The sequence below is a fragment of the Nothobranchius furzeri genome, chromosome 5 (genome assembly GCF_043380555.1).
Source record: "Nothobranchius furzeri strain GRZ-AD chromosome 5, NfurGRZ-RIMD1, whole genome shotgun sequence".
In the NCBI taxonomy this organism is placed as follows: domain Eukaryota; kingdom Metazoa; phylum Chordata; class Actinopteri; order Cyprinodontiformes; family Nothobranchiidae; genus Nothobranchius; species Nothobranchius furzeri.
This window is the reverse complement of record NC_091745.1, coordinates 36,913,128-36,924,808: the sequence shown is the minus strand read 5'-3', so window position 1 is coordinate 36,924,808 and position 11,681 is coordinate 36,913,128. Positions and strand designations below refer to the sequence as shown.

Sequence of the window (11,681 nt, the reverse complement as noted above, 5' to 3'; positions counted from 1 at the left end):
GAGTGAAACTGTAAAGATTCTTGTACTCCGTGTACTTTTCTCCTATCTAAGCCAACCCAACCTCCTTTCTGCCACTGCTGCCGTTGGCCCGTAACCAAATTTTTTTTCTGCTGAGTGAAGATGCAGCACTGAGCTCCTTTTGGTTGCAAAAAAAAAAAAAAAAAAGAAAGGTGCTGGTTTCCAGTCTGCAGATCTGTGGAAATCAGAAAACACACCCTAAGCTGACATTACCTCATCTTTGTCGTTGCAGAATCAATGTTTCCAGACCAAAGTGACTTTGATTATGGTGAGATCTGAACACTTTCAGCTCCTGTTTCTGGGATCAATAGACTCTGTTCAGCACACTGAGTTTTGTCATGTTGACTGCAGCAGAAGTCCGATAGGTCGGTTTAGTTAAGTCACATGTTTTGTCTGTTGTAGATTACGAGACTTTGAGGACCACAGGGGTTATCCTTGCCGTCATTATGTTTGTCTCCGGCATTTTGATAGCCCTGAGTAAGTTTCAATGTTCTTTACTTTTTACATCTCAGTCATATTCAGGCTGCAGCACCAATACGTGAGATTTCTTTGTAACTTATCTGTCACTCCCCCAAACAGGTAAAAAATTCACAAAATGTGTAAAATCCTCATCCAAGTAAGAACTGTGCAAGATCTGGTGACATGCATGTTGTATGACGTTGAACTGATTACACAATCACTGCAGGGGGTTGAAATTTCCTCTTTCATCAAAAAATATTCCAAGTGAACTTTTCTCGTGGTTTTAATTTCCGTGGATGCAGCTTCTCCAAGACCCTTTCCCTGTTCTGTTCACTTCAACTAAAACACACTTCCAACACATTCCAGTGCTTGGTCTTGTTAACATTTATGCACTTAAACCCAGAGTGTATGTGCTGGTAGTGAATGAGCAGTCTCAGCTGATCGCATGTTGCTTGAATGGCAAAACAAGACGAAAGATACGATTTAATGTCTAACAGCTCAAAATGTTGATCTGGTGGTGGTGCGGTGCTGCTTAAAGGTTTGCTGACTTTTGCATTTTCTTTATTCATGGGTAAAAAAGGATGAGAAACATCATCAGATTTACAAATGTCAGCTAAAAGTAGATGGAGGGGAACATTTTAGAGAAGTAAGACTAAAGTCTAAATTGGTCTAAAATTAGCTCAGCAAGGAGATCCGGTAAAGAAGAAAACTGATTAGTTCATCTGAATATGTAGGACTCAAAAATACTGCAGCATATTTTTATTTTCACTCCAGAATTGTAATAGATGGTGACATCAAACAGGAAGTAGGAGTGGAAAATGTAATATTTGGAGGAAGGAAAACCATCAAACTCAGCGTAGAAACTCCACGTGAAACACAGAGGTCCTGCGGTTTAAGTGCTGTGCTGTACTGGGACTGGCCACCAACTAGAAATTGTGAACAATACCAGGCAGTCTAAAACAAGATGACATGCATGAAGTCGATCTCAGCAAACATGTAGAAGAAAAACAATCATTCAGAGCAACAGATGTAGTTCGACTAGATAACAGAAAAAAAAAGATTTATTTTCCAAAATCTGAGTCTTACCTGAGCTCATGGGTTTCTAAGCAGAAAGTAATGCATAGCACTTGTTGATGGCTCTGTGTGAGTATCTGAGTTTTTAGAAGTACTTTACGGACCAGAGTGCATTCTGGGAAAGTCTGGCCTCGCTAGTATTAAACTAAAACCCTCTTTGATGAGGGAACACTTAAAACTCTACGTAAAAAACAAAGACTCGCCCAAACCACCAATCTGCTACTGTGTCTGCTAATATTTAGGCTAAACAACACGCTGTCAGCAGAACTTCAAAATAAAAGTGAATTTAATAAATAGCTATTCTGCCCATTTTAGATCAGCCACTAAATAACTGGTGTGGGTTAATGTTCTGTTACACTCTTATTAGACATCAGTTACAACTACTATGTTTGTCCAAAATGAGTTTATTCTACGAAAAAGAGATTCATCTGACCTTAACTGGCTGAGGTGAAACAACCAGCGTCTCAGATCAGTGTGAAGCGTGACTTCCTGCTGCAGACCTGACCAGATGTTACTGAAAACTATTAGATGTTACGTTAAAAACTGACAGTTAGGATTCAGATCCTCGTGTTGTTGACAGACTGAACATTAGATCCATTTCCTGAGCAGAAGAAAGGGTAATACTTTACACTAAGGGTACCTTTATTAAAGTGACAGTGTGTATTTTCCCTGGCGACAGGGGGCAGTAGATACCTAAATCCTTGCAAGCAAGCATTATTTTTGTCTTCAAGTAAGACCATACCCACAGATGGCCATTAGGGTCAAAAGTCCTTGGGAGTGCACCCTCCAGCAGACTCCCTTTCATCTCTGCAATGAGCGAAGAGGTAAATGTGTAAAAGAACATGTTTGTTACAAACCAGTAAATGCATTCTGTCCTCACGGGCCTCCATAGAAGGAAACATGGCATCCAATATGGCGTCGCCCAGAGACTTAGACCCGTTCCCATGCATTTTAGATTTTTATGGTTGTATGTTTTGAAACCGCCAATGTTTTTCAACAACTGAGTATCTTTTAATTCATTTACTACATTTCAACGGATATTTCCAGAGATTAATGGTAAAAAGTACGCATTGTCAGTGAAATGTAACTTACTGCATTATTAAGCATTAATAAGCTATTAAATAAAGTATTAACAAATGCTTAACCGTATAATGTAATACATTACTAAGCAGACCCCCACCTTTGCCCTTTGTCCTAACCTTAAAGAGACGGTGTTGTGGGCCAGACAGGTGGTGTGTTTGTGTCTGCAAATGAAAGTTAACTTCTGGTCATTGTGTTGATGAAAACTGGCCATTGGTACATTACATGTATTTTCCCTGGTGATAGGGGGCAGTACACCTAGATCATTGTAAACAAGCGGTGGTTGGTTGGATCGTACCAACTGAAGGTCATTAGGGTCCGAGCACAACCTCCAGCAAGGTGACAAACACATCAGACTCCCTTTCATTACTGTCGACGAGCGACGAGGTAAATGTGTAAAACATTTCTGACTGAAGGAAGTTTAGTTATCGTTTGTTACAAATCAGTAAATGCATTTTGTCCTCACGGACTACCGTAGTATTGCGTTGCCCAGAGACTTGGACCTGCTCTCGTGTAATTTAGACACGATTTTCATGGTTGTGTTAGGAAGACATCAGAATAATTTTCAACAATATTTTAGTGGATATTTCCAGAGCTTAACGGCAAAAACTACACATTGTCTTGTTAAGGACACTTAATAATAAACAATAATGGTTAATAAAGGGACCCTTGGTTTATTAATGCTTAATAATACATTAAGTAACATTAATAAAGTGATCCTTTTTGTAAAGTTTTACTAGAAAATTCCTATTTATGTCATTTTCTTTTACTGACTCAGTTCATCTACTTTTGGAAAATGAGTGAAAATCTGATGATTTGCTGATGTTGAAGCAACTAATAACTAAATAATGTTGGCAGATTTTTAAGCACCACAAACTAGAAGCCTGTGGCTTCAACTAATTTTCTGACTCTGATAACAGAAACTCTTGGTTAAGTTTGAGTTGTTGCCACAGTTTTCAGTTTACACACACAATTAGCTGAAAACGTGGTCAGCTACTAAAAATATACATAACGATGCACTAATTATGTTTTGTTTCCCATCACAGAGGTTCCAGCTCTTCTGGCACCCAAATTCCTAAAACAGAAGGTACGTTTCTCCCCAAGTCAGTCGTTTAAATCCGACGTTTGTGATTCTGTCAGTAATTCTCACTTCTTATCCACAGTTCCTCCTCCAGCTGTGTAGAAAACGTCTGGAAGAGAGGAACGCTGAGACGAGATCCACGAGCGCAAACCAAGACCACATCTTCAGTTTGGTGCAAACACCATTTAGGCTCATGTTCTGGAACTCTGGTAGCTGAGTGGTCCATAAACAGGGTTTCCAACGTCAATTGTAATAAAACTTCTTTAATTTAAAACTTTTCCCACCAGTGAGACTTTATAACGTGCACCTGGTCAAACAAAACAACACACCTGGTTTGTCTTACAAGTATTTTACTCCAGAGAAACAATAAAACTGACAGCATGATTATAAAGGATAAATGTGTCCAGTTTGAATTAATGACGTCATCACGTATAAAAGAGAAAACGTTCATGTGGCTTGTTGTTCTTTAAAAATAGCTTAGCATGATAATAAATAAAACATGACAAACAACTGAAACGAGAGACTAATGTGTTGGGTGTTCACATCGCTTCATCAAAAAGGCGACACAGACACAAGCTCCGAGCCTCCAGAATGAGGCTACACTGCTCATCAGGTTAAACATCGGTACAGAAAATAAGAAGCATTTAAATAAACACAATCTTGTGATTTCCCGAGAGCTTAATCTTTTATTTTTCTTTATCTGCTGAAGAGAAACTGGATCACGTCTGGTCGTTTCGGAGGAAGCTTCGTGGTCGAGTCAGGAAGAAGTGGGTGAACACACGGGTCTGAAACGTGAACGCTCCTTCATGGCGAGTGTGAACAGCCAGACAGGCGTTCAGGTGGGGCGGTGTGTTTTCCACCTGTCTCACCAAACGTAGCTGGGACTGTTCAAAAGCGTCTGACGGAACAGTGTTGATGTACTTTTACTCGTGACTCATCGGTGAAATGCACAGTGAATCAGAATCTGGCTGATGACAAACGACATCTTTGTCATAATAAAAAACCTGAAGTTTTACATAGTAAAGCTTCTTTTTCCCCCACAAAGAGAATTGCACCTGATGTCAAACACACACACACACACACGTATGACGCGTACAGATGAACATTTAAACATGTTTAAAAGACGCGTGCTGATGGAACACCAGAGTATCACTATGATACCACCGAGGACTTTCAGGCAGATTCAAACGATTTCATAGAAATCAACCATTAACTGGGAGGTTAGCCTGCTGGGAAAAGGAAAACTTGCCTTCATTTCTTCACAACATAAATAAACTCCATAAAAGTTTCTAATTAGATGTTTGAAATTGTCGTTTCAAACACTTTTTTTTATATTTTTAGGTTTATTTAGCTAAAACGGAGAGAAAAAATGTTTAGAAAAATAAATATAGCACTGAACATTAAATCAAGTCTGGGTTTGTTTCAAATGTAAACCGAATGAAGGCTGAAGCAGTTTTACTGTCCACACGTAGGCCAGACTCCCAGTGTCTCCTAATAAGACATCTGTCCTCCTAACAGAGGAATCGCCTTAGACTCTTTCCTTCCTAACGAGGATTACAAGTGGTCTGAAATCATTCCTGGTCCTGCAAGGACAGAATTCGTCGACGTGAAGAAGCGCTTCGTTTCTTCAACATAAGCTTGAGCTGGAAGTGAAAGCGAGAGCAAGTTAGTCGGGATGCAGAGAGAAACGGCGCGACGCAACGAAGCCAGGCGAAGGCGTACCTGCTCTCCCTGCAGACCGCTCTGCAGCAGGTGAGCCGGCTGGTCGTTCTCCAGGTTGCGGATGCTGGGATCGGCTCCTTTGCTCAGGAGGAGCTGCAGGATCTCCTCCTGGTGGGGGTTACCATGGAGACCGGCGGCCATGTGCAGCGCTGTGTGACCGTGAGCCTGGAAGCATTAGAAAAGATGCACGTGCAGCATGACCGTTTAATGTACGTCTCACACACAGAGGCGGAGCTGGCCTAAATGGCGCCCTGTGCGAGATCCCCCTGTGACGCCCCCCCCCCCACACACACACACACGAAAAAACATTACACCTACAACTTTGTTTCAAATTGTGTGGAGTGTATATATAACAACGTTTGCTAACTGAATATAACATCCAGCTCCTGGCCACCTTCTCACCACTTGTCAAAGTTCTACTGAAATAGACACACTTAACGCAACATGATGGCATCATCGACTTGTACAGTACAGATGTGCTGAAAGGCGAGAGTCTCAACTTTCAGCTAAAAAAAAGACCGCTCTAGCTATTATAGTTTTTATTTTATGGCAGTTTACAGTTTAAACGGGATCATACTAGCAGGGCACCTCCAGCGGCCCGCTGCCACTCCGTTTTTCATGGGGTAAATAATAGCTCATTTCCCGATTCCAAAAAGAAAGAATGGTCCTACCAGCTCGCCACTTCAATATGAAGAAGATCAGTTCAACATGGGGAAAAAACCTGACCTGTAGGCCAGAGAAATGTTCATTAGCACATCAAGTTCTATTCAGTTTACCGGTAAACATATCACGAATGTACAACAGGTCAATTATTAATCATCTTGGCTACGTAGCTCAATCTATGCATTCCAGTAGCGTTTGCTACAAACAAATACAAAAACAACAATAAAGGAAAACAACTGTCTGACAGACAGCATAGCCGAATTCAAGGCAACACATAACAATAATAATTCGATTGCTCTTGGTTTCAAGTTAAGCCCATTAAAGTGCTTAAGTAAATAAAAGTGTTTCAAAAACAGCGTTTTTGAACCGGAGTTCTGCTCGCGGTGGGAACTCCGCCGAACAAGGTCATTTTTTATAGCGAAAACGATCGACTGGTCACTGACAAGTAAAAGAGTGTTATTGGTAGATGTTAAGAACACTTACCGCTGAGGTAAAATGAGAGTATAAATGAATTGAGGGGAGAAAAACGCTTTGTTTTCCAACGCCGTTCTACAAGCAACAAGCTTACAGCCACGGCAGGAGCAACTTTCATGTTTGCCGCGACTGGAAGGAGCCAATCAGGAGAGGGACCTCACATCAGCTGACGTGGGTCATGTGACAGGGAGTAGTTGATATGGGTTACACTTTGTTGTGCTTTTATTACAGAAATATTATTATTATCATCACTATCATTATTAAGAACAAGCGATTTCTATGTTTTGTTTATGTATTGGTTGATGCTAAAAATAATAATTTTTTTTAGAAAAAAAAAAAAAAAAAGGAAATTAAATGCCGCCCCCTGCAGACTGCCGCCCTGTTCGGCCGCACATGTTGCACATATCAAGCTCCGCCACTGCTCACACACACACATTTAGAAAGTAGAGTTGTGAGTTTCCGCGTCAGGGCGGGACTCACTTTCATGTTGACAAAGTCTTTCATGTTGGGCAGGGGAACGCGTAGCAGGTAACGCACCAAGTCGATGTTCCCCTCCTTGACGGCCAAATGCAGCACGGTCTTGTTGCTTTTGATTTCCTAGAGTGTGAGAATCGGGCGGGGGGGGCAGTTAGCATGGCATTTAAAGCCAGGGAAGGTAGCGAGAGAACGTATGATGTCACCACAACTACACAAAAGCAACACTTCCTGCTTAGCTGGGTTTGGCGAGCTGAGAGGCTCCCCCTCTGTCGAGGACCTGTACCTGGCTGCTGGGAGACGCTCCTGAGCTGAGCAGCATCTGTACGCACGACAGCTTCTCAGCAGCTTTGGCCTGGAGGTGAACATCTGCCGGCCCGGAGGCAGACAGAGCTTTCACGCTGATGCTGTGGGAGATGGCTGCACAATGGAGAGGAGTCATCCCTGAAGAGAAGAGGGGAGGCTCGTGTCACGTTTCAGTTAGTGAGCACAGAAACGGAGAGTGGTGCAAAAGTTTAGCACCGCCCCTGGCATCTTCACGCTCAAGTGTCACGCAGCCAAACTTCCTTTTTTATCTGAGGTTGTCTTAAATCTGTGTCCTTGTTTTTTCAGGTGGACCGTGACCATTAGAGCAATAAATACTTTTTTACGGCGGATGAAGCGTATCTGAAAGAAAGAAAGTTTTCATTAAAAAGAATAAAATCCATCAGACCCGAGACAGGACCAGAGATGAATCATCCCGCAGTCACTAGCCTAAACCTTGAGTTTCCTTTGGGAGAAACCAGTTGTTCTGAAGACAGGCCCTCTGTAATAAAGGTCCTAAAGATCCCATTTAGAACGGTTATGGTGAACGAGTCACAGGTGGAAGTTCGGTGGCTTACAGAAACATTCCAACTGAACAAGGAAACAACCTGAAAGAGGTCAAAGACTTGAGTGTTCTAACAAAAACCACTCTGGAAGATTGTAAGAAAGCCAGAATGCAAACAGAGAAAAGCGAGGTGACCCGGGACTTTAGCACAGAACTGCGTTAGCAGCGTAGTTTATTTACATTTCACCAAATGAGGGCAAAACGTGAAATTACCTTCAAAGTTGCGGGCCTCCAAGTTGATGGACCTGCCAGACAGAACTGCCTGCAGCAGAAAGAAAAGCTCTGAGTAATGTTTTTGTGTCTACAGTAATCCAACGCTGCTGCAGGTTTACCTGCAGAACACCTGGGAATCCATAGTGAGCAGCCACGTGAAGAGCAGTCTGTCCTTTAAAATCACAGGCGTTGATGTCGGCCCCCAGCGACAGCAGGTCCTGGACGATCTCGGGCTGGTTCGCCGTCACTGCCACCAACAAAGCCGTCTGCAGAGCACATTCATCCATGAGAGTGGTGTTCACGCATTTGTCTTTATAAGTAATAGTGAAGATTTGTACCTTTCCCTTGTGCTCTCTGGCATCGAGCTCGCCAACATCCCTCAGCTTCTCTGCAGCAGCGTATGCACACTCCCTGAGGCCTTTGGCGGTGTAGATGTGTAGGATGCTGCGCGAGCAACAATGACTTGTGAACGAGACTGAATAATCACAGCAATGTTCCCCCTCTACTTCGGTACTTTGTGTCTGACTCACCAGCACGCTTCGTTAGTTTCAATCATTCTAAAATTACCAAAACTACACATCAGAGTCTCGCTTTCAGCTGCAGACGAAACTCGACGGTAGTAAATAAATAGTCAGCTCATGTACACACATTTCAACAATTCATCACCTCAGAAGTACAGAAGGAGCATGTGTGTGTGTGCTGTATTAAAACACACACACACACTATTTTGTTCTTATAGTGTGAATCTTTGCATGACTTCAGTCTGAAACGCTGTGGTTATGTGGACGGACCAAAAACAAGCATGAGTGCCTCGGATCGACATTTTTTTCTTCTTTATCTATAAGCATGAGCATCGTAAAATCTACAGAAGTCAGTTTAAGTGGGCGAGGACTGAAGTGCCTGCCCCGTAACCAGAGGGCTGCAGGTTTGAGTCTGTGGCAGTTGTCATGTCCATGGGCAAGACACATCACCCTCCTCGCCTGGTGGTGTTCCAGCCTCGCCTCTGTCAGTCAGCCCCAGGGCAGCTGCGGCTACAATGTAGCTCATCATCATCACCACCACCAGTGTGTGTGTGTGTGTGTGTGTGTGTGTGTGTGTGTGTGTGTGTGTGTGTGTGTGTGTGTGTGTGTGTGTGTGTGTGTGTGTGTGTGTGTGTGTGTGTGTGTGTGTGTGTCTGGTTGTGTTGTATAGTGCCTTAAAGAGTTGTAGAACCCTAGATGGCGTTTAATTAAAAAAGGCCATTTACCATTAAAACTCTTTGTCCGATGAGAAACGTAGGATTTTCGGTGGTGAACATTCAGCTTGTTTTCCTGCTCTGTTAAGTTTGTGTTCAGAACTCACGTGTCTCCATCTTCATCCTGACAGATGGCCCTGCTGTAGTCCATCCCTTTGAGCAGCATCCGGGCCTCCTCCAGCTTCCCAGCATCCATGTTCGGACCAAAGCTGAGCTGTGTGGACTGACTGGGGCTGAGAAGGGACCAGGGTGAAACCATACTGGGGTCTGTGACAGCCAAGGAGCAGTCCTGTGCAAAAAGGTCACATTTAAGTCCTTGGTTAAACATCAGAGCAGGCTCAGGAACTCACGGTGAGGCAGTGGATGGATCGGAACAAAGACGGTTCCTTACATACGGCCGAGGCATTCTGTCATAAACTGGCTGCTGCTGTGTGTTGTATTCAGACGTCAGTGGGAGGCTGAAGTCTTCAGCGTAGCTCGTTCCTTGAGTGCCGGCGTAGAAACCGTGTGTAGATTCAGGGACCCAGTGTTCATAACTCACTGCCATGTCTGAGTAACTTACTGCTGCACCTACAATAAAGACATGAATCAGCGATGTCTGTCAGACACGGGATGCTTCGTTTGTTCTTTTGTGTTTCTGAGTCAAAGCAGTAGACAGTTCTCACCTGTGCAGGTAAAGGACTCTGATGGAAAGGGCTCCTGGTGACAGACCAAAATAAAAGAATTAAAGATTTGCTACAGCATTCTGTTCAGGTGCTGAGTGCCTCTGTAAGCCTGCTTACTGAGACTGTGGTTGGAGGAGCAGGACTGGTGCTGGAGGTGGAGGTGGAGCAGGGGGCCGGCACAGCTGATGTCTCACGCCTTCTCTTCTGCTCCAAGAGTTTCTTCACTGTGGGCAGAGTGCAGCACGGCTTCTCTTTAGGTGCTGGAAGACAAGAAACAGCACCAGAAGGAATGACTGTAAAGTCCTCTCACCCCTGACCTCTGGTCAGGTCCAGGACCTCGACCAGAGCCTCTCTTTCCTGGGTAATCTCAAATACAGCCCAGTTTCACTAAAAGCTCACTTAGTTCACGAACACAAGGATAGGCAGCAAACACACGCCAACAGCAGGTCCTTAATGGCATCATGAGGTTCAAATGTGGAGCTACTGAGATCAAAATAACTTTTATTGTAGTTGAATAATTTAGTTTGAAAGGCCAGGGGATCATTTAGACCTCGGATGGGTTAGGGTTAGGGTTAACCCTAACCCAGCTCACTTTAAATATGATGGTTCCCATCGGTTCACCTGGAATCCCTGGCTCTGTTGCCTGTAAACTCATAGCTGATCAAAGCTTTAGGTCATTTCTTCCTGTCAGTGGGAATTTTACAGAGGATTGGATTTTTGCTGTTTATTTATCTGACAGATAATGTCCGTGCGCTGTTTCAACATGCTGATCACAAGGTTGAGACGACAGGCTTCTAAAGGACATGTTCTGGATTATTATTATTATTATTATTATTATTATTATTATTATTATGAGAATTCTGACTGAAGCAACAGATGACAAACGGTGATAAAGAACCTCATTCTTTATTATGGAAAGCTGTAGCTTATTTTATTCCAAAACACAAATGCTTTTTTAATTTTTTTTGCTGGTTTTGAAAAAATAAATTGTATTTAACTTCTAAAGATGAGTCAGATAATTATGACCCACGGGGTCCTGAAAATGCCAACATCAGAAACGTCTAAATGACAGAAGAGCTAAATTAACCAGGAGAAATGATGCAGACATGTTATTTACAAATGAACTTAGACTCACTCACAGCGCTTATGGAAGGGATTCAAAGCCATGTTACTTTGCAGCTGTTTGCTAAAATCAATTAAATTAATTTCTTCTTCATTGATGTACACACACAGTACCCCACATTGACAGATGAGCCTTGGTGAGAAAGGTAAAAAAAAGAGCCCAAAGATCACTGTGGCTGAGCTCCAGAGAGATGGGAGAAAGTCACCCATCACTGCAGCCCTCCACCAGTCAGGGCTTTCTGGCAGAGTGGCCCGTTGGAAGCCTCTCCTCAGTGAATGACACATTAAAGCCCACATGGAGTTTGAGAGATGAGATTCTCTGGTCTGATGAGACCAAGATAGAACTTTTTGGCCTTGATTCTAAGCTGTATGTGTGGAGAAAACCAGGCACTGCTCAGCACGTGTCCGATACAGTCCCCACAGTGAAGCATGGCAGTGGCAGCATCATGCTGTGGGGTGTTTTTCAGCTGCAGGGACAGGACGACCGGTTGCAATAGAAGGAACAAGGAATGCAGCCAAGTACAGGCGTATCCT

The 11,681-nt window shown here is 43.2% G+C and overlaps 1 protein-coding gene across 4 annotated transcripts in view; it reads right to left on the bottom strand.

The window, feature by feature from the left end:
- Positions 1 to 4,456: 4,456 nt before the first annotated feature.
- LOC107378662 (NF-kappa-B inhibitor delta) overlaps positions 4,457 to 11,681 on the bottom strand; it is a 10,113-nt gene continuing 2,888 nt past the window's right edge. For 2 of the 4 annotated variants that reach the window (XM_015948984.3, XM_054740351.2), the window contains 11 exons: positions 10,143 to 10,285; positions 10,026 to 10,059; positions 9,752 to 9,930; positions 9,468 to 9,649; positions 8,465 to 8,570; positions 8,246 to 8,392; positions 8,127 to 8,175; positions 7,332 to 7,489; positions 7,052 to 7,168; positions 5,435 to 5,599; positions 4,457 to 5,355 (listed from right to left, as the gene is read on the bottom strand). In XM_015948984.3, the coding sequence (XP_015804470.3) occupies positions 5,284 to 5,355; positions 5,435 to 5,599; positions 7,052 to 7,168; positions 7,332 to 7,489; positions 8,127 to 8,175; positions 8,246 to 8,392; positions 8,465 to 8,570; positions 9,468 to 9,649; positions 9,752 to 9,930; positions 10,026 to 10,059; positions 10,143 to 10,285 (1,352 nt within the window). In that variant the 3' untranslated portion in view covers positions 4,457 to 5,283. Of the gene's footprint in view, positions 5,356 to 5,434; positions 6,161 to 7,051; positions 7,169 to 7,331; positions 7,490 to 8,126; positions 8,176 to 8,245; positions 8,393 to 8,464; positions 8,571 to 9,467; positions 9,650 to 9,751; positions 9,931 to 10,025; positions 10,060 to 10,142; positions 10,286 to 11,681 lie in introns of those variants that run through there. The other 2 variants (XR_011520705.1, XM_070551645.1) reach the window with 2 other exon arrangements.